This window comes from Pristiophorus japonicus, chromosome 9, assembly GCF_044704955.1.
Source record: "Pristiophorus japonicus isolate sPriJap1 chromosome 9, sPriJap1.hap1, whole genome shotgun sequence".
Taxonomy (NCBI): domain Eukaryota; kingdom Metazoa; phylum Chordata; class Chondrichthyes; family Pristiophoridae; genus Pristiophorus; species Pristiophorus japonicus.
The window spans coordinates 101,079,456-101,101,083 of record NC_091985.1 but is presented as its reverse complement, the minus strand read 5'-3'; the positions used below and the strand labels follow the sequence as shown (position 1 = coordinate 101,101,083).

The 21,628-nt window shown below is 43.4% G+C and overlaps 1 protein-coding gene across 5 annotated transcripts in view; it reads left to right on the top strand.

Annotated features, from left to right (window-relative positions):
* The window catches only part of usp34 (ubiquitin specific peptidase 34), a 289,864-nt gene that overhangs the window by 78,135 nt on the left and 190,101 nt on the right, over positions 1 to 21,628 (top strand). For all 5 annotated transcript variants that reach the window (XM_070889641.1, XM_070889638.1, XM_070889640.1 and 2 more), the window contains exons 13-19: positions 764 to 894; positions 1,207 to 1,817; positions 8,836 to 9,050; positions 10,713 to 10,828; positions 10,905 to 11,032; positions 11,347 to 11,436; positions 14,033 to 14,128. In XM_070889641.1, coding sequence (XP_070745742.1) covers positions 764 to 894; positions 1,207 to 1,817; positions 8,836 to 9,050; positions 10,713 to 10,828; positions 10,905 to 11,032; positions 11,347 to 11,436; positions 14,033 to 14,128 — 1,387 coding nt within the window. The remainder of the gene's footprint in view (positions 1 to 763; positions 895 to 1,206; positions 1,818 to 8,835; positions 9,051 to 10,712; positions 10,829 to 10,904; positions 11,033 to 11,346; positions 11,437 to 14,032; positions 14,129 to 21,628) is intronic.

Below are 21,628 nucleotides of genomic sequence, written 5' to 3'. Positions count from 1 at the left end.
ACCCACATCCTGGTCTCCATGACTTTGTAAATGGTTTCCTCCCCTTATACACTGTTGTCCTCCCTTTTGAGAACCACAATGATCCCACCCCCTTCCCAAAAAGAAAATTATCCTTGTGTTGAGATATTGACCCTACAATACTTTTTATTTCTTTTAAAAAAAAAAAAACAATAAGCAGTTTGGATGGAAGTCCTTCAGTTAAATCTTTTGTTTTAATATTACTTGCCCTGAAGCACTTAAAATGGAACTGACAGATTGGACTGAATCTGGTCTAATTCCTTGTTGGAAATAATGGGCTCTCATTTCATCAAGCAATTTGCCATGTTCCTGCTGTACCTAGAAGACCTCACTGAAACAAGGATGGCTTCAAAGGCTGTAGCAATCAGTTGAATTTTTATTAGATTATGATCCTGGGGTACATGAAGGATGATCCTATGATAGAGAAACTAATGTTATCTACTTGGGGGTCTTTTTTTATTCTGGGCCATCTTCTATGTATCAAACAGCTCAATTGTTCCTTTGACTTTTTTCATACATGTATACATAGAGTATTGTTTTTTTAAATATACATTTAGTGACTTCCAGTTCATTTGATCTGAGCAAGATGAACTGGGGATCAGCCCAGAACATTTTCCATGCAACAGTTGGCTAATGCTGTTCACAGTGACTGATTAATAAGTGTAGAGTGTATAGATTTTAATAAGCATTCAAACAGTATTGAGTATTTGTTAACTGCTTTTAATTTAAAAAAAAATTAACTTAGGATCTCCTGCAGCTAGTCCACAGAGCAGTGACAACAGTGATACTCATCATAGTGGAGGCAGCGACATTGAAATGGATGAGCAAATGATGAACAGGGCAAAGCGTGCACAACAGAGACTGTCAGATACAGAGGTAAGAAATTAAGATGCAAGTAAATTCAGTGGAGAAAGCAAAGTTGGTGGTGAGGTTTAGTTGATCATGCTGGTATGGTTATGCGCTGCTTGGTGATATAGTGAATAAATGATCATGTAGTATTTAGGCACTCGGCTCAAATATATGCATTGATTTAAATAGATGGCAAGATGAAATGACCAGCTTTGACCTGTGATTAGTCAAAAATCTAAAGTATTGCTGTTTTTAAGTTGTCTTAAATTCAATTGAGTAATTTTATTTTTTTATGAATAGTTAATGCATTAAGTACTGAATTAAGTTTATTATTTTTAGGAGTCTATGCAAGGAAGTTCTGATGAGACTGCGAATAGTGGTGAAGATGCCAGTAGTGGGCCTGGCAGTAGCAGTGGGCACAGTGATGGCTCTAGCAATGAAGTAAATTCAAGCCATGCTAGCCAGTCAGCTGGAAGTCCAGGAAGTGAAGTCCACTCAGAGGACATGGCAGATAGCGAAGTTCTCAAAGAAGAGGAAGATGATGAAGAGGAGGAGGGAGAACATAGCCCCCAGAATGAGAGCCGAAATCCTGAATTACGAACTCTGAGTGTGGAGTCACAGTCAGGAATTTGTATGTCAGAATCACCAGGTGGAGTAGAACATGATCGACCAAATAATGGATCAGGCAAGAACATTTCATATAGCACCGATGCAGTTCCATCAGGGGAGAATCGAATCCGACTGCTGGATACTTGCTCACATCCTGAAGACTCTGAACATGACATGTCAGGGGAAATAAATACTGCACACATATCACAAGGTTCTCAGGACTCGTGTATCACACGAACAGGAGATTTTTTAGGGGAGGCAATTGGAAATGAAATATTTAATTGCAGACGTTTCATTGGTCAGCAGCATCAACATCATCATCATCATCATCATCATGACGGGTAAGTGTTCTCTGCTTTAATTTTTGTTTCATTCTTGAAATGTATGATGCTAAATTTAAGCTGGATAATGCAGGGTTTTTAAAAAAAACTGAAATCATTGAATCTATAATATACTAGGCAAGTTTCTAAAAGCCACCAGTGAACTGTAATTGTTACACTATTCTGGGGGTGCACAAACCTGAATTGGGAATGTGACCAATTCTAGGCTTGAGGCTTACTTAATTCATGCAATATTAATAATCTGGTTATATCTAATTTACCATAATAGCAACTTGCACAAACTTTAATTGTCTTGAATTTTAAATAAATATATACTTTTAGATCTATGTCAATTGTGCAGGCACTACTGTGCCCATCAATTTACACTACCTGACCACCTCCATGCTTAGCGTACTTCATCTGTAAATATGAGCAATTTGGCATTTGTGAATAAACTGCTCATGCACTCAGGTTTTGTGACTATCAGAACTTTCTATTTGAGTAAAGAAATTGGAGCTGCCCATTCTATGTAATGCTGCAATAATTATACCTTTAATCTATGAATTACATTTTATATATTTGTTGTAGTCTGGATACCATGCAGGTGAAGGGCACAATCCAACAGACAAATTCTCTAGAACTCTTTGCTTTTTAAGATGAATTTCTCAGGCCAGATGTGTGCCCCGTTGCTTCCTGAGAATAAGCGCATTACACTTTTATAATGTAAATTTTCCTGTGTGCCTGGTTTCAAATTCTGATATTTCATGGAAGCATGACATTTTGACCTTGTACAAGGCACAAAGATCATAGAATCATAGAAATTTACGAAAAGAGGCCATTTCAGCCCATTGTGTCCACACTGGCCGACAAAAAGCTATCCAGCCTAATCCCACTTTCCAGCTCTCGGTCCGTAGCCTTGTACATTACAGCATTTCAGGTGCATATCCAAGTACTGTTTAAATGTGGTGAGTGTTTCTGCCTCTACCACCCTTTCAGGCAGTGAGTTCCAGACCCCCACAACCCTCTAGGTGAAAAAATTGCCCCTCAAATCCCCTTTAAACCTCCTACCAATTACTTTAAATCTATGCCCCCTGGTTGTTGACCCCTCTGCTAAGGGAAATAGGTCCTTCCTATCCACCCTATCTTGGCCCCTCATAATTTTATACACCTCAATAAGGTCTCCCCTCAGCCTCCTTTGTTTCAAAGAAAACAAACCCAACCTACACAATCTTTCCTCATAGCTAAAAATTCTCCAGTCTGGGCAACATCCTCGTAAATCTCCTCTGTACCCTCTTTAGTGCAATCACACCTTTCCTGTAACATGGTGACCAGAACTGCATGCAGTACTCTAGTTGTGGCCTAAATAGTTTTGTATAGTTCAAGCATAACTTCCCTGCTCTTGTATTCTATGCCTCGGCTAATAAAGGCAAGTATTTGGCCTACATCTGTTCCTATTTCTTATGTTCTTATTTCGTATGCAGCCTTGACCACCTTATTTACCTGGCCTGCTACCTTCAGGGATCTGTCGACATGCACATGAGGTAGCTAAATGCTGAGGCAGATGGAACTTGAGACTTTTTTTCATACTATTGCCTTAACTTAGAATTTGCAGTGTTACAGCCTAAATGCTAACAGTTATATCTGGAAGTAATTTAGAATACTCAATCACATATTAGTTACAATAATAACAAATATCCTGCCTTGACATGCAAAAATAAGGTATTTTGTGTATGATAGTGAATTTAATATCCTATGATTGGTGTTGATGAAAGATGTAAAATGGAGGTGAAGTCTAACGTTTAAAACAATTGTCTTTTGGTCAATACAAATTGCTACAAAATCAAAGCTGCCAACCACAAAAGAGTAAATGCGTGTCAGATCCAGATCTGACGCATTCAAAAATATGATGAGATAGTTAGATTGTCAACCTCAAATGGATGGCAATAGGCAAGAAGAGTATAGTCCAAAGCACTCTATGTATGGTCTGGCTGCAGGGTTGTTTGGTAGTTCCATATATTTCTTGACGGAGAAAGTGCATGTGAGTTTCAAAAGTATAGCAAGTATGATATATATTGGACTGGATTTTAAGGAGGAGGACGGGTTGGGGGCGCTCCGAAGTGGGTTTGCTGGCGGGTAGGCCTGCAATACTAGGCCGCAGAGGAGGGAGGGATCGGGCCAGGCCTTTGGCATTGCGGTGTGTGGGGTGTTGGATCGGGCCGTGCCGTTAACAGGATCGCCGGGAGCGGGGTGAGCCGGGGATCGGGCCGGTAGAAGGATTGGGGATGGGAGACTGGGGAATCGGGCTGTGCTGTTAAAAGGATCGGGGTAGGTGGGGGAGCATCATCGGCAGGGAATGGGGGAGGCCTGGGGGGGGTGGGGGGTGATCGGAGGCCTCGTGAGGTGGTCTCCCATCATGGGGGGTCGGTTAGGTCAGGACCCTGGATCCAGGAGGTAACCACCTTTATACCTCCTGGATCCAGGGTCCTGACCTAACCGACCCCACCTTGCTGTAACTGCTGTGTTTTACGAATTGTGTGAAACAAGCTACTTGGGCATGTCTGAGGAGTCTGTTTCAGTAAGGGGGCTGTTGCTGGGACTGATGCACAGCTAGGCTGATTTGGTGTGTTAGTATTGACTGAGAACTTTAAACTAAAAGCAGTACTTCAGCCTCTACATCCACGTTCTTAAGTTCTCTGTTCTCTACACACCATCATGTTAGGTCAAAGCTCCTTCCTTCACTACTATCCTCATGTTTGCCTCCAATGCCAAACTACACTTGTCTTTTCTAGCAAAAAATCTAAATTGCATACCAAAAAAGATTTTTGTGTATCCCAGCTTTACAGGGATGATGAGCTCAATAACCTCCTTCAGTGCTGTATTTTCCATGATTGCTAGCTTGCCTAAGCCCATTACCTGACCACTGTTCAGTTACAGGAGTCTTTTCCCATATCAACTCTTGAGTCTCTGCAATGAGACAAGGACATTTTCTTCCTCAGAACATCAAGCACCTGATTGTCCAAATGTTCAAGGAGACTCTCATTTTGATTTACATCCTACCTTGCCAGATACTTTTTTCAAAGTTTTGTGTATATTGGAAAGATTGTCACAAGATAACGAAAGATGGGTGATAAATGTTGCTGTACTGTCAAAGATGTGGCTCAAGGTCATAACTCAGGATTGTTTTAATGCTACTTTTACGATACCCCAAATTATTGCAGTTTTTTTTGACCCATTCTGGATCTCCAAAGTTTGAACAGGCGACCAAAAAGCCATAGTTGGTCCATCTGCCATTTGTATTTTACTCGGAAAGTAGGTTACAGCTATTGATTTATACAGATAGCATATCATTTTCATTGTACAAGTGACCAGGAGATGTTTTCATTCAAGTTATCACTATTAGGATCTACTCTGCCAGCCAGGGATTTTGAAAATATCTTCCAGTGTTGACAGCAGACCTGCAGTTTTACAATCTTTGAGTAGTCATAATCAATTTCCCCCAATTTTTTTGTTTCGGTGTGCGGCCCTTTTAAGGGGCTGCGCGGCCTTCTCAGTTTAGCACATGCATGAAACTTAACATTGGAAAAGCCAGTCCTGGGCTGCGCAGGACCACCGAGAGCTGCGCAGCTTAGAGGGAATGTTGGTCAAAACTCAACAACAGGCACCTGTCCACCGTCCCACCAAAAAATGCATTGTCTCGAATGATAACTTGCCTGAGTTTCACAATTAAAAATAAAAATGTATGTCACTGCTGCAATGCACTGTTCTCAATGTTCTTGGTAATGACCCCTATTAGTTGTACTTTCTCATTTGATTATCATGAGAAATGAGAAGGTCGGTGAAGGCTGCCCCACTGCCATCGTCCACAAAGTCAGCGCTAGAGGGGGGTAAGTTGGACGGGGAGGAGACTGGCAAGATTAGCCCCCATTCAAAAATTTGAGGAAGCACTTTTCCAGCAATGCTGCTCCGAAATAAGTTCTAGCCAGTGTGTACCCATTTGCGTACAAACTTTGGCTGCCACTCCAGACCCGAGCTGTTCATTTCTTTTGCCACTTTTTCTCCCCCTTTTCCTTTTCTCTCTCTCCCTCCCTGACCACTCCTGTCATCATGCCTCCTTTCATCTATCCTCTCTGATACACTCCCAAATTCTCACCCCAATCCTTCATTACTCCAAACTTCCTACTCTCCTGCTGCCAACCCAGGCTTCACTCCCTCTTTGATAAGCCTACGGTTTCCTTCTGTGCCTCTCTTGGCATCCTACGAAGGACCTATCGAGGCACTCGTCAGCACCCCATTCTACTCCCTCACCGACCTTCCCGCCCAGTGCGCCCACTGGGGACTAATCTTGCCAGACTCCTCCCCGTCCAACTTACCCCCCCCCCCCCGGCGCTGACTTTGTGGACGATGGCAGTGGGGCAGTTTTCACCGACCCTCTCCGCATCTCCCTCCAGAATGTTCGTTCACTTGCGAACAAGGCTCTTGCCATCCATAAGCTTATCATGGATGATTGCATCAACATCATGGCCCTGATGGAAACTTGATTGAGGCGTGATGACACCTTACCCTTAAATGAAGCCTCCCCACCTGGCTATACTTTCCGCCACTTGCCTCGCTCAGACCATCATGGTGGCAGTGTGGCTCTTGTCACCAAATCACTCCTTGGTCTATCTCCCTACTTCTCCAGCACTTTCTCCTCCTTTGAGCATCTCACCATATTCCACCCCTTTCACCCCTCATTTAAAATTCTTGTTCTCTACCGTCCACTTAATGTACCATAAAAATTTTATTGCTGAGATGTCTTAACTGCCTTCCTCCCTCAGCTTCTGCACCGAGCGATTGCTCATCCTTGGTGATTTCAACTTCCATCTCAATTCATCATGTTCTCTCTCCTCCGAGTTTACTAACCATCTATCCTCCCTTAATATCCCTCCGTGTAAACTCCCCAACCCATATTCATGGCCACCCCCTCAACCATGCCATCTCTGGTGGCCTCGCTACTCCTATTGTGTCAATTGCAGATAAGGCCATCTCTGACCTGTTCCTCGTATCGCTCCCCACCCATATCTCCCTCCCACCCCCGAAAATCCTACTTTCTCTGTGTCCGCCCCGGAAAAAAATCTCCCAACTCTCTCATAAGTGAACTTATGAAATCCCAACTGTCTAGCCTTTGGTCCTCCATTTACCATGACATTTCTGCAGCTACCGATCTGCTGAACCACACCCTCACCACCATTTTTGATGCTTTAGTCCCTATTAAACCAATCTCTCTCACCCTGGCTGTTCACCCTGGTATGGCCCTCATCTTTGCTCCCTTAAGTCCAAGGGATGCAGACTTGAACGGATATGGCTGACTATTGGTTTAGCCATCCACTGCCAGACCTGGCTGGACCACATAAAGCATTATAGGTCTTGCTCTCATCTGTCAAAATTGCTCACTATTCCAGAATCGTTCTGGAATGCAAAGATAAACCCAGGCTTATATTCTCCACTGCTAACCATCTTCTTAAACCCCTCTCCCCTGTCTCCTCCACCCTCACCTCCGACAGCAAGTGTGAGGAGCTCATGGACTTCTTTATCTCTAAGAACATCGACCATCTCCTCCCTTGCCTCCGCTCATCCGCTGCTAAAACCCTCATCCATGCCTTTGTTACCTCTAGACTTAACTATTCCAGCGCATCCCTGGCTGGCCTCTCACATTCTACTCTACGTAAATTTGAGGTCATCCAAAACTCGGCTGCCCGTGTAGTAAATCGCACCAAGTTCCGTTCACCTATCACCTGTGCTCGCTGACCTCTAATGCCGTTAAGCAATGCCTCGATTTTAAAATTCCCATCCTCCTTTTCAAATCCCTCCATGGCCTCGCCCCTCCCTATCTCTTTAATCTCCTCCAGCCCCACAACCCTGAGATATTTGTACTCTAATTCTGCCTCCTTGAGCATCCCTGATTACAGTCGCTCAACCATTAATAGCCATGCTTTGTTGCATAGGCCCTAAGCTCTGGAATTCCCTCCGCCTCTCTTTCCTCCTTTTAAGATGCTCCTTAAAACCTACCTCTTTGACCAAACTTTTGGTCACATGCCCTAATTTCTCCTTGTATGGCTCGGTGTCAAATGTTATGTTTTATAATAATCCTGTGAAATGACTTGGGTACACATTTTACTACATAGTAGTTAATAAAAGAAAGAAAGACTTGCATTTATATAATGCATTTCGTGGCCTTGGTACGTTCCAAAGCATTTTACAGCCAATGTAGTACTTTTGAAGTGTAGTCACTGTTGTAATGTAGGAAACGCTTCCAGGATCAACAAACAGCAATGTGATATTTATGGTCGAGGGATACCGGGACAACTCCCCTGCTATCTTTCCAAATAATGTCATGGGATCTTTTCCCTCCACCTGAGAGGGCAGACTGTTCAACAAATCAGGGGAAGTCATAACGGGGAACAAAGAAATGGCAGACCAATTGAACAAGTACTTTGGTTCGGTATTCACTAAGGAGGACACAAACAACCGTCCGGATATAAAAGGGGTCAGAGGGTCTAGTAAGGAGGAGGAACTGAGGGAAATCTTTATTAGTCGGGAAATTGTGTTGGAGAAATTGATGGGATTGAAGGCCGATAAATCCCCAGGGCCTGATGGACTGCATCCCAGAGTACTTAAGGAGGTGGCCTTGGAAATAGCGGATGCATTGACAGTCATTTTCCAATATTCCATTGACTCTGGATCAGTTCCTATCGAGTGGAGGGTAGCCAATGTAACCCCACTTTTACAAAAAGGAGGGAGAGAGAAAGCAGGGAATTATAGACCGGTCAGCCTGACCTCAGTAGTGGGTAAAATGATGGAATCAATTATTAAGGATGTCATAGCAGCGCATTTGGAAAATGATGACATGATAGGTCCAAGTCGGCATGGATTTGTGAAAGCCCCTGAAATACTTTTAGAATCTAGTCACTGTTGTAATTGTAGGAAAACGGGGTTATTTGGGAAAGGGTAAAAAGGGTAATTTGTGAAATCCTATAATTATGAAATATTTGTTTTACAGACACTTGGGTGATGATATGATGAGTGCAGATGACGTCAGCTGTAGTAGTTCTCAGGTCAGTGCGAAGTCTGAAAAGAACATGGCAGACTTTGATGGGGAGGAGTCGGGTTGCGAGGAAGAACTGGTACAGATTAATTCTCATGCAGAACTTACATCTCACCTTCAACAGCATCTACCAAATCTTGCCTCTATCTACCATGAACACCTTAGCCAAGGTAAGAAAAATAGGCATACATTTTCAGAGTAAATGGGAAAAATAGAAAAGCTATTGCTTGTTTTCTACCACTGTTGCTTGAGAGTTGTGAGTGCATTGGATAATAATCAAAATTAACTTTGATAATTAAATTTTTTTAAATTTTGACATGTAATTTTAGAAGCCAATGCCAATAAGCTTATCAGGAGGATTATGTGGTGGGAGTTTACTGTATGTAACAATGCAGTAAGGCTGATTTTAGCCTCTGCAGCTCCACACCTAATGCATCTTGGGTTAACAAAGGCTCTGTTTTTTGCTGAATACAGAAGATGATAATGACATTGTCAATTGAGCCCAATTTTTACATTCAGGATTTCAGCATGCCAACTTCTTTATGAGCATATCATCCCATCACATGCTCTATCTCTTCAGTGGTGATTGTTCTATAGCAATCTCATGAGAGTTGTTTTTCAGTATGAGCGAGAGGTTAACTGGCTTGAGAGAGCAGCCTTTTGGAAGGAAGCCAAAATGGCAGTTTTATATTTAAGCCTCACATTCAAACAGCTGGAGCTCCTGATAATTCCAGGACATAAGCTTTAGTTAAATTTTAAGCAATCTAGAATGGAGATGTCCAAACTCTGGCCATGGGCTGAATTTAGGTTGCTTCACAATTTTAAATGTCCTGAGAATGGTACATAATTAGACACAAATTGCTCTGAAAATCCACTGGCAGAAATGGCTTATCCACCTGTGGGTTGTGAGAATAAAACAATCAGACAAATAGTATCATCTAACTTAACAGCAGGAGTGCAGTACCGTGGAACCTGATTTCTGAGGCAGGACCTGACTGGAAAGAGAAATTAGCACTACTGGGAGTAGGCGCTGCACGTCAGTCCACTGCACTCTTGATAAGAAAATTGGGAAGCGCTGCTTGTTTTATTGCCATGACCGTACTGGCAGAATCTAAAAATGTGTTAGGGTGACTGCGTCAAAAAGTACATTTAATATAAACTAACAGCTGCCTGGGACAAAGATACACAAGCAAATGTTAAAGGTCAGGCAGAATGGCTAAACGGTTTGTGTAATGATTATTCATGACTATGATCAGTTAGTGGGGAAATCACTGTCATAAGATTTAGAAAGACATTCGATGAGAATTATAATCACAGCATGAATCACAGTTGGGCTAGAGTAACTAGCATGATTTTCTTTCCTCCTTTTTATTAATTGTATAGTGTGGCATTTTTGATACTTACATTAATTGAGAGCAGAGCATAGTTCTGCGCACTGGCCTTGCTTGGGTAATGCAATAATATTTGCTGATGGCCTGTTAATATGTATAATCTTCACCATACTGTCAAAATCCCCAATGTTCCAGATAGTAATAGAAATATAGTTTCTTAAGTTGAAGATTGTTGTCCACAGAAATAACAGGAGAGAATGGGGGATCCTTTGTAGGATGATGGGGAAGGTAGCACATGGACAAGCTAAATATGCTGTGAAAGAGGTAGGCATTTTGAAAACTGCCCATTGGAAGTACAATGAGTTTGGATCATTACACTATATACTATACAGAGAATTTGGGTAGCAGAATGAAACTGATGCATTTTATGTGAATAATTATCTCTTTCTGAAATAGGTATTATATTTTAAAGTACTTGAATATTGTACCTTCTTTCCTCAGCTCCTAATGTTCATAAGCATCAGTACAACACCAATGCAGTCACAGACATCAATTTAGACAATGTTTGCAAGAAGGGTAATACTCTTCTTTGGGATTTGGTACAAGATGAAGATGCGGTATGTTTACCATAATAACAACACTTTAGAACTGTTTGAATTTAGTGCAGTTGGTAACTTTTTGTTTGTTTGATAGGTTCATCTCTCAGAAGGATTGATAAATGAAGCTGAGAAGCTGCTCTGCTCCCTCGTATGCTGGTTTACTGACCGGCAGATTAGAATGAGGTTCATTGAAGGTTGTTTAGAAAATCTAGCAAATGATAGGTAAGAATGAAGTCGAAATAATGTTTCTCACTGCAAGATAAAGTTAAATTACTGTTAACTCTAAATATGCAGTGAATGCTTGATTCTTAATATGTCCTCACTTTTATGATTTGAAATTAAAACTAGGTAATCAACTATTCACGTGTCAATTTTAGAATGCAAACTAATTAATAAAAATGACAGCTTCAGAAACCCTTTTTACAGAATGTTTTATTTGATGGGACAAAAAGTTTGCTAATTATATGATTATTTACCATACAAAATTAAATGATTGTTTAATACTAATAGCGCCTGGATTAATTATCTTTATTCAGGTCAGTGGTAGTTTCACTTCGTCTTCTGCCTAAACTCTTTGGCACTTTTCAGCAATTTGGGAGCAGTTATGACACACATTGGATAACTATGTAAGTAATCCAAGATTGTCAAATGCATTGTAATTTTTCAAGTTCATGGCTGTTCAGTTTACTTACAAATTACGAATGAAAAGAAGACAGTTTTTCATTTCTTTAGCACCTTATCGCATTTCCCAAGTATCTCAGCACTTCACACATTATTTCGAAGCCCAGCAATGGTTTTTATGTAGGCAAACGCAAATGCAACAGCCATGTTGTAAAGAGCAAGATCCTACAAACAGTAATGAAATAAGCAGTTAATCTATTTTTAGTGGAGTTGGTTGAGGGAAGAATGTTAGTCAGAACATTCTGCTGTTCAAATAGTGCTCTGGAACTTTTTGAACCACTGGAACTAAGGTTTAATGGCTCGTCTGAAGGATAATGCGTTCTGAAAATACAGTACTCCTTCAGTATGGTACTGATGTGCCATCCTATGTGCTTAGGTTCTGGACTTGAACTTGTAGTCTTCTGACTCACGTATGAGAATGTTATCAAATGAACCATTTTCTTGGTTACAAGTACCCATCCATATAATTAAGCTTCATGTCTAGCATGCGTCCATCACTTCACAGCTTTCAAAAACATCATGTCTGAAACGGTGGCACCTGAAGTGTCACACTTTAAAGCGTTGAATGTATATTGGGCAAAAATTAGTGATTGGCTGAAATAAGCACGCACTTGTTAAGTCACAAATTAAATACGTGAGCATATAGAGAAATTGTGTGCATTAACTCTGCACCTTTGGAGATTTTTCCCTGCTTCTGTATTAACAATACTCTACATATAAATGAAGAATTAGGTAGACAATTCACAAGGAGTGTGACATGCAAGTTGTGGAAGGGAGTAAATTTCATGTTTTCCGCATTTTGTACTGTTTGTCATTAAACAAAAATTCTGAGCTAGCATCTATGATGAAATGGTGCTTTAATAAGATGGGACTGATTGTATGCGCTAGGACCAGAAGAGGACGTTTGAGGTTCTTTGATAGTGACTTTGGACATAGCAGCTGGAGTCAACCATCGTGGCCTGGGCCCTGACAAAGATCATATTCAGATGTTGATCACTGCAGTCATGTTAGGGAAGAAAGACCTCCTTTGGCAGTGCTACGCCAATAACAGCATTAGCAAGAATAATCCATCTAAATTAAGAAACTGAGAAAAAGAAAGGTTTTTATAATATAAATAAATGAGAAACAGTTTTATGGACAGAAGAACAAATTTGCTTGCACAGGCAAGTTTTGTGAAGTGTTCAATAAATCCTATTACAAACATATCTGCAAAGCCTGTATCGATCAGCCTTGACTACAGTTCCTCCCACCACATCCTGGAGGGACCCTATTCAATTCTCCCAGTTTCTCCACTCTGTCGTATCTGTTCTGACAATGCCACTTTCCATACCAGTACTTAGGTTCTGTCTTCCTTAACCAAGGATTCCCCTCTTCTGTGGTTGACAGGGTCTTGGACTGTTTACGTCCCATTTCCCGCACTTCTGCTCTCACCCCTTCCCCCTCCCTCCCAGAACCATGATGGGGTTCCTCTTGTCCTCACCTTCCACCCCACCAGCCTCACATTCAATGATCATCCTCCACCATTTCCACCCCTCCAGCGTGATCCCATCACCAAATACATCTTCCCCTCCGCTTTTAGTATTCTAAAGGATCATTCCTTCCGCGACAACCTGGACCACTCCAAAATCACCCCTTCCCCTTCCACAGCATCTTCCTGTGCAAGCGCAGAAGATGCAACACTTGCCATATTACCTCCTCCCAAACACTCCTCCTAGGTGAAATTGTATTTCTTCCAAGTTATCATGCTGTATTTGATGCTCATGATGCAGTCTCCTCTACATTGAGATGACCAAATGCAGATTAGGTGACTTCCTTGCAGAGCAAGCGTGACCCTGAACATCTGGTCACCTATCACTTTAATTCTCCACTCCCACTCTGACCTCTCTGTCCTCGGCCTCCTACACTGTTCCAGTGAATCTCAACATAAGCTCAAGGATCAGTACCTCATCTTTTGATTAGGCACTTTACAGCCTTGCGAACTCTCTCTTGAGTTCAACAATTTCAGATCATAACCTCTGCCCCATTTTTTCGGACGGCAGCTGTTGGATTATTTCTATTTACACCTCCTCTACACCCATCTTTTGTTTCTTTACTTGTCCCATTACCATCTCCTTTTGCTGTGCATCATATCTTTCATTTTAATCTCTCCTGCCTTCCACCCTATTACAGACCTTCCACTTTGTTCTTTCCTATCCCCCTTTCCTTGCTTCTCTGCTTGCTTAAAACCTGTTGCATATGTAACCTTTTACAGTTCTGACGAAAGGTCATCGACCTGAAATGTTAACTCTGTTTATCTCTCCAACGGGGCTGCCTGACCTGAGTGTTTCCATTTTTATTCTGTATCAGTAGGATATGTAATAATTTTACCTTGTATTAGTTATGAGATGTTTTTCAGTACAATAATGGGTGAACTGCTGTCCTGTTTAGGCTGCTGCAGAAATGTAATAAAGATCAAAAAATGCACTCCAGGTCTGGACTATGGATGTACAATGCCATGAAAGATCTACTTGTAAGTTAATCATATATTTTTTTATTATGTAGGTGGGCAGAAAAGGAACTAAACATGATGAAACTTTTCTTTGACAACCTGATACATTACATTCAGGCAGTTAGAGAGGGAGTGCATAAACATCTATTGTAAGTATATTTGACTGATCAGCCTTTTAAAACTTTTTTGAACTTCAACATGGATTTAGACATCTGGTTAGTTTATACTGCTGGAAACCACTTAAACTGAAATAGTAGACTATGTAGATGTAATATCCAAAATGTTTTTCATATATTTCATTGTCTTCAGAGACCAACTTTGCATATTGGTATTGTGAATTTTGTAGTTGAAAGTCCCAATCATCAAATGCAAGATAAATTTGGAGCATTGGCTTAAATCAAGAAAATATCAAAATAGTTAAGAGTTATATACTGAAGGAATAGTGGGAGAGAATAGAAATAAGTTTTGTTATGTCAGCACTGTCCCACAACTTTTCTGAAGTATATTTAACTTAAATTTTCTGCATAATTTTGTTTAACTTGTGGATAAATTGATTAGAAGAAATGGAGGGAATTGTACTCTTGAGGGAAAATTACATATCTTAGGCTCAATTTTCCCCAGTGATTTGCTCTGTTTTTTTGGCCTAAATTTTAAAAATCCAAGTTTCCCCAAAGATTGTGCGTCAGCATAACTGTTAGTTACGATTTTTTTAGGGTTTTTTGCGCCAGTTTTACACGATTAGGCAAGTTTGGCCAACTTACCGATCATTGCGCATGTTCAGACCTGGGTGTGGTCCATACTAGGGTGTTGATTTTGGGGGGAGAGAGAGAGAGCAAAGAACCTTGTCCTGCCTGCCATTTTTAGCTTCTTGCAAAGGTACAATTTAATCATGGGGGCAATACTGACAATGCCATACCTTGTGCAAGCCTTCTGCATGATGGTGCTGCGGAGGAGACAATTGATTCGACATCATCACGAGGAACCTCCAAGCATGTAGGATGATGGGCAGGAGGCCTTACCCACATCTGGTATATCAAGCCAGGTGTTCATACCTGCACCTGAGTGATGCAGACTGTGTAGGAAGGCTGAGTTTCCGCAAAGAAGTTGTAACCGAGATCTGTGAGTTAGTAAAAGCAGACCTGCAACCTAGAAGCATCAGGAAAACTGCTTTCAGTTGAAGTGAAGGTTACAGCTGCACTTTCATTCTATGAATCTGGATCATTCCAGGCCACAACTGGGGATGTGTGCGCCATTTCTCAACACGCAACACATATCTGCATTCGGCAGGTGACTGCTGCACTATATGCCCGGAGGAATGACTACATAAAGTTCCCCATGACTGCACAGGCTATGTGTGAAAGGGCTGTGGGCTTCTCCAGGATTGCTGGCTTCCCAAAGGTACAGGGCTACATTGATTGTACCCACATCGCCTTACGAGCACCTTTGGCGAATTCCGAGATGTACAGGAGCAGAAAAGGCTTCCACTCCGTTAATGTGCAACTTGTGTGTGCATACCTGCATCGCATCATGTCAGTTGATGCAAGGTACCCTGGGAACACCCATGATTTGTTCATCCTACGCGAAAGCGCTATATCTGCTATGTTTCAGCAGCAGCCAGAAGGGCAGAGCTGGCTACTGGGAGACAAAGGGTACGGCCTCACCACTGGCTCATGATGCCCCTATGCATGACCAGGAATACAACATGTCAAACATTGCGACGCGCAGCATAATAGAGAGGACCATTGGCACCTTGAAACAGTGTTTCCGATGCCTGGACCATTCCGGAGGCTACTTGCAATACTCCCCTGAGATTGTCGGTCAGTTCACTGTTGTGTGTTGCATGCTGCATAACTTAGCCATCATGAGGCAGCAGCAACTGGTAGCAGAAGACCAACCTGAGGTGAGAGTGGCTGATGATGTTGAGGAAGCTCCAGATAGCGAGGATAGGAAGCCATGTAACTACCTGAACCCGGAGCACAACGGCAGGGGAGGGCGGGCCATCGTGCGCCTTTATCGATTGCTCGAGTCTTACGCCAGCAGCTCATCCGTGAACGCTTGGCTGCCTGAAGGTTCAGCGGCAACTATTCCAAATGGACCATGTTTACTGTTTGGACCTGTTCCGTAATGTGTTGTGTTAATGGAACAAATGATGGAAATGATTCAGTTATAATGTAAAATATATTTCATGCGCATTTCTTGATTGGGGTGGGGGCCGGCAGTAAGTAATGTGGAGGGCCCGGCTTAGGCCTCTTCGAGGCTGGTCTGGGGATTGGAGTGGGAGTGGCAGTTGATTCTGTCAATGGCCGTGGGTCTGTGGGTGTTCCCTTATTGCAGTAGCTATCTCCAACATTCCCTCCCTCATGTGCCCTGACAGTGTCAGCTACCTGCGACATTCTCTTCCTCGTGCACTAACATTGTATCTGCTGCCTGAGACATTCTCTCCCTCATGTTCCCGGACAGTGTTCCCATTTCTTGTGTTGTTACTTCTCCCGACAGTCCTGATACCTCATCACCCACCTCACTGATGGTGTTCCAGTAGTGATCGTGTAAGGTCAGTGCTCTCCGCACTCATTGCCATCATCTGAACCACATCCTGCACCTCAGGAGAGCGCTGTTGAGCTCTCCTTCCCCTCCTCACCCTGGGTGTGGCTCGCTGGGACCCACAGCCTCAGACTGTGGGGAAACCATGGAATGTCCCAGCAACACTCAGACCACTCAAGAAAGGGGCTGGCACCTCAATGGGCGGCACCTGCACCTCCTCCATAGTGAGTACAACAGTGGGGGCTTCATCCATCCCCTCCCCCCTCACCCCCATGCTCTTGGTCTGGAAGGTGGGATTGAATGATGTTCTCTTCAGGCTCATCCACATCTGAATCTTCTGCATCGTCAGGGTTGGCCTCAAGTTCTGCAAAATATAACAGACAAATGGTTAGCAGCAGAGGAGGGGGCAGGGTGGGTGGCATGAGTAGGCTCACCATCACCATCATAGGCAGTTCCTCGAAATCAAGGAAGACTTGCTTCCAATCTCATTGAGTTCTCGGGTGACTGTACAGTTCAGTACGGGAATTAGTCTCACAGGTGGGACAGACAGTCGTTGAAGGAAAGGGTGGGTGGGGAGCCTGGTTTGCCGCACGCTCCTTCCACTGCCTGCACTTGTTTTCGGCATGCTCTTGGCGACAAGACTTGAGGTGCTCAGCACCCTCCTGGATGCTCTTCCTCCATTTTGGGCGGTCTTTGGCCAGGGAGTAGGCTCACACAGCGCAGGCAGCAGGCTGATTTGAAGGACCATGATGAATGATAGCACATTGCATCAACCGAAGCGTAGCTGACGGAGACATCCCCATGAACCGAAGCATGGCTAGCCTGCGCAGTAGTTAACATTTAGCAAAGCCAGACTGTGGAATTTGCTGACTTGCCCTCTCCCTCGAGTGTGGGCCCAGCTTGTGCAGTGGTGGGTTGCTTTTCTCCAGGCAGGACCCATCAAAGCAGCGACCCGTTCTTCCAAGGGTGTCAGTGGGTGCAGATTTGCAGGGCTGTCTCCTATTCGATTTCTTACCCATTTGTTGTGTGTCACCTTCCTCTGTAAAGATAAAAATATAACTTTTTAGAGAGGGTGTCTTTCTGCTGGGTGGGACTTATACAGCTGGTCACATTTACAATTGCAGTTCCATTGAATTAATGAAAATATTACAATAACTGCTTGACCAATGTCTACCACTTTTTGCACTGGCCTCCAGACCTCTGGGTGGTCACCATTGCACAGTAATCTTCTGCAAGTTGTTTCCAGTGGTTCTTTTCTTTTGGTGAAACTTTTATGTGACCTCTGCTGGTGTCCAGCTCGTCCCATCAGGTCTCAATCACAGTAACTGGTGCCTCCACTTTATCCTTTTAAGAAATTCTTGGTCCTTGAGCCGAGTTGCATATTGTATTGCAGCTCCGATTTTTCCAATGGGAATTAAAGTTCTCGCACACAACTGGCTCTTTAAAAATGGCCGAATGCAGACCGGGAGCTGTACTGGGTATGTGCACCCATAGCAGTCATGTCAAAAACTTCCTCCCCCCCCCCCCCCCGCGCATGCGCAGAAGGGGTGGCATCGTTCTTTTGGCGCAGACATTAGGCTCCAACCCCCATAAACTACAGGACAGGCTGTCCGGTGCCAAATTCAAAAAATAGGATGGGGAAACTTGCTACTTATTTTTTTGGAGTAGTTGGGACCAAGAAAAATGGGCATAACTCTGGCAATAGGCCAAAAAACGGCATTGGGGAAAATTGGTCCCAAATTTCCCCACTCTTTTCATACTCTAGAGGCATAATGATAACGGGAGAATCATGATAGCAGCACATATTGGGGCAAAACCTGTTTTTCTTGGGTTTCTGCCTCATTGGTGGGTTGGTTGATTTCTGGTTGTGGCGGGGGAATCATCCAAGCAGCAGCAGAGCACTTTAAATAGGATGAGAATAACAGGATGATACACCACTATCTTCCCCCTTGTAAGAGTCAATAGGTGCAGGTGAGTGTATGAGTGAGAACCTGTGCCTTCATAGGCTTAGAGTCACAAAGGAAGCACGAGATGAGTGCTAGCTTCTATGCACAGATCTGCGACCCAGATCGTGCTTGAACAATTCTACATGTGGCTGTAAAAATGAGTACTTTCGCAACCTTTAAGCCACTGGTTCATTTCAAGATGCAACATGGGACATCTGTAACATCACCCAGCATTAACCAGGCGAGAGATGCCATCTTTAGCAAGGCTGGGGAATTCATCCATTTTGGTATGACTCCAAAACAGCAAACCAAGAGAACATGAGGGAGGGAATGTTGCAGTTCTATTCAGTTCTATCATGTTGCTGGTTTCCCTAAAGTTCAGGAAAATAATAGGGACAACATTGCATGCTGGCCCTTCTCTGAACCCATTCAGTTTCCTGAATTGAAAGGTATTCCACACCTTAAATGTTCAAATTGTTTGTGACCAGCAGTAACAAATTCTCCATCTCTGCCGGATTTGCAGGGAGTAGTCGTGGCCCTTTTATCATGAGGCTATCCAGCCCCTCTGCTCTACTTATCATAAAATTAAATGAAGTGACTTTCCATGGAAGAGAGCGTGCCGCTTTGCTTGGGAGTGGTGACTAGCTGGAACCATATCTTGCAGCCTGAGCACGTGCACTGTGTAGTTTCCAGAATGCATCAAGAAATGATGGAACGCTTCTTTCTCTGCCTATAACAAAATCTATTTGATTTTTCAAAATTATTTGAAGAAAAGCTAAAGAGTAAATTTAAAAGTATTCAGATAAAGTATATATTGAGTTCTTTAAATCAGGGGATTTGTGTTTTGTGTGTGTGTGTATATATAATATATATGACTGCTGCTTATATACTGTAGCAGCTTTTCTTGGGTTTGAATTATAAATACTGGAAAATTCAGGAAATTCATTAAGCTGAGAAGTACAGATGGTCTTTCCTCATCCTCATTTGAGAGATTTACATTGCTTTCAAAATTCAACTTTAAAAAAAAATCAAAACCTAATTATTGCCTGATTTATCAACTGTTATGTTAATTAAAAATGTAAATTACTGACCTTGTGAGATGGATACAGGCAGATGGTGTTCCAGGAACCAGTCAAAACACCACATTTAGGGCCCAAGTTTCGGCGTCAGTTGCTCCTGATTTTTTGGAGCAACTGGTGTAGAACGGAGTATCTTAGAAATTCAAATTCTCGGCATTTAGTTTGCTCCAGTTCTAGTCAGATAGAACAGTTTCACTTTGGAACAGAATTTTTTTTTCAAAAGGGGGCGTGTCCGGCCACTTATGCCGGTTTTCAAAGTTTCGGCAGTGAAAACTTACTCCAAACTAACTTAGAATGGAGTAAGTGAAGATTTTTGTATGCTCGAAAAAACCTTGTCTACACTTTAGAAAATCAGGCTTAGGGAGGGGGGGGGGGTTAAAGGGAAGTTTACAAACATTAAACTCTTCAGTTTTACAAATAAAGAGCCATCATCAATAATAAATGATGAAAAACATCAATAAATCAACCAATAAATCAATCAAAAAAAATTAAGAAAAAATAATTTTTTAAAAAAATCAATAAATAAAACATTTTCTACTTACCGACTGCAGCACCGGGAGCCCTCCAACAGCGTGCTGGGATGCCCCCCCAGTGTGTCTCTGTCAGTGTCTTTATCTCTCTGTCTGTGTGTGTCTCGCACTCTGTCTGTCATTGTCTGTGTTTCTGACAGCGAGAGAAGGGGGGTAGAGGGAGAGAGGGGGGGGGAGGAGATGGGGAATAGGGGGGAGATGGGGGGAAGGAGAAGGGGGCGGGTGGGGGGAGGCTGAACGGGCCGGGCCCAAGACTTCGGGCAGGGCCTGTCCCCAGCACCAGATTTACAGGTAGGTGGCGTTGGGTCGGGAACGCGGGTCGGGGTCGGGAGCACGGGTCGGGTCCCGGGGGAAGAGGGAGGTCGGGTTGGTGCGGGTCGGGGGGGTATTGGGGGCAGAGGGGGGTCGGTTCATGTCGGGGGCGGGGGGATGGAGGTCAGGTCGGGGAGGGGGTGGAGGGGAGGGGAGCGCGGGTCCGGTCCAGGGGTGGGGGGAATCGGGAGTCAGGTCGGGAAGAAGCAGGAGCTGGGCGTGGGAGGCAGCCTTATGCACGCAGCCCCAGTGAGGCCATTCGGCCAGGGCTAGGGGCTGCGTGCTTTGGGTCCCTCCCACACAGTTTTGGCCGCCTGGAGCTACTGCACATGCGCGCGGCACTGTTTTCAGCGCAGGGACCTAGCTCCGCCACCTACAGCTCATGCTGCGCCGTGCCCAGCTGCAGAGGACCAGCAGGGAGCCGGATAATCTGAGTTTTTTTTTTTAGGCGCACTTTGTGGCGCGAGAAACGGGCGTCCAGGTCGGGGCTGCGCCGTTCTAGGCGCGGCCCGAAACTTGGGCCCTGTATGTTTAAGAAGATCGCTTAGAAAGTTACAAACCAGTGCTCTCAGACTGGGCATGCCCATGCCCTCCCCTTCTCTCCCTTCTCTCCCTTCTGATAGGCATTAGAAATCCATCAGTGAGCCAGACATCATATTCAGTCACCTTCCCCATCCCAATTCTCCTAAAACCCAGATTCCAATTCTAAAGGCTGACTTTCCAGCCAGGTGAACGTCCAAGTCTCAAGATAGACCTATGTCAATCTATGATGCATTACAATGTGTCAAATCACGCCAGGGTTTTCCCTAATAATAATTATACGTTGTTGGTACCTGGAGTCCAACAGCATCTGGATGAGTAAACATAGAAACATAGAAACATAGAAAATAGGTGCAGGAGTAGGCCATTCGGCCCTTCTAGCCTGCACCGCCATTCACTGAGTTCTTGGCTGAACATTCAACTTCAGTACCCCATTCCTGCTTTCTCGCCATACCCCTTGATCCCCCTAGCAGTAAGGACCTCATCTAACTCCTTTTTGAATATATTTAGTGAATTGGCCTCAACAACTTTCTGTGGTAGAGAATTCCACAGGTTCACCACTCTCTGGGTGAAGAAGTTCCTCCGCATCTCGGTCCTAAATGGCTTACCCCTTATCCTTAGACTGTGACCCCTGGTTCTGGACTTCCCCAACATTGGGAACATTCTTCCTGCATCTAACCTGTCTAACCCCGTCAGAATTT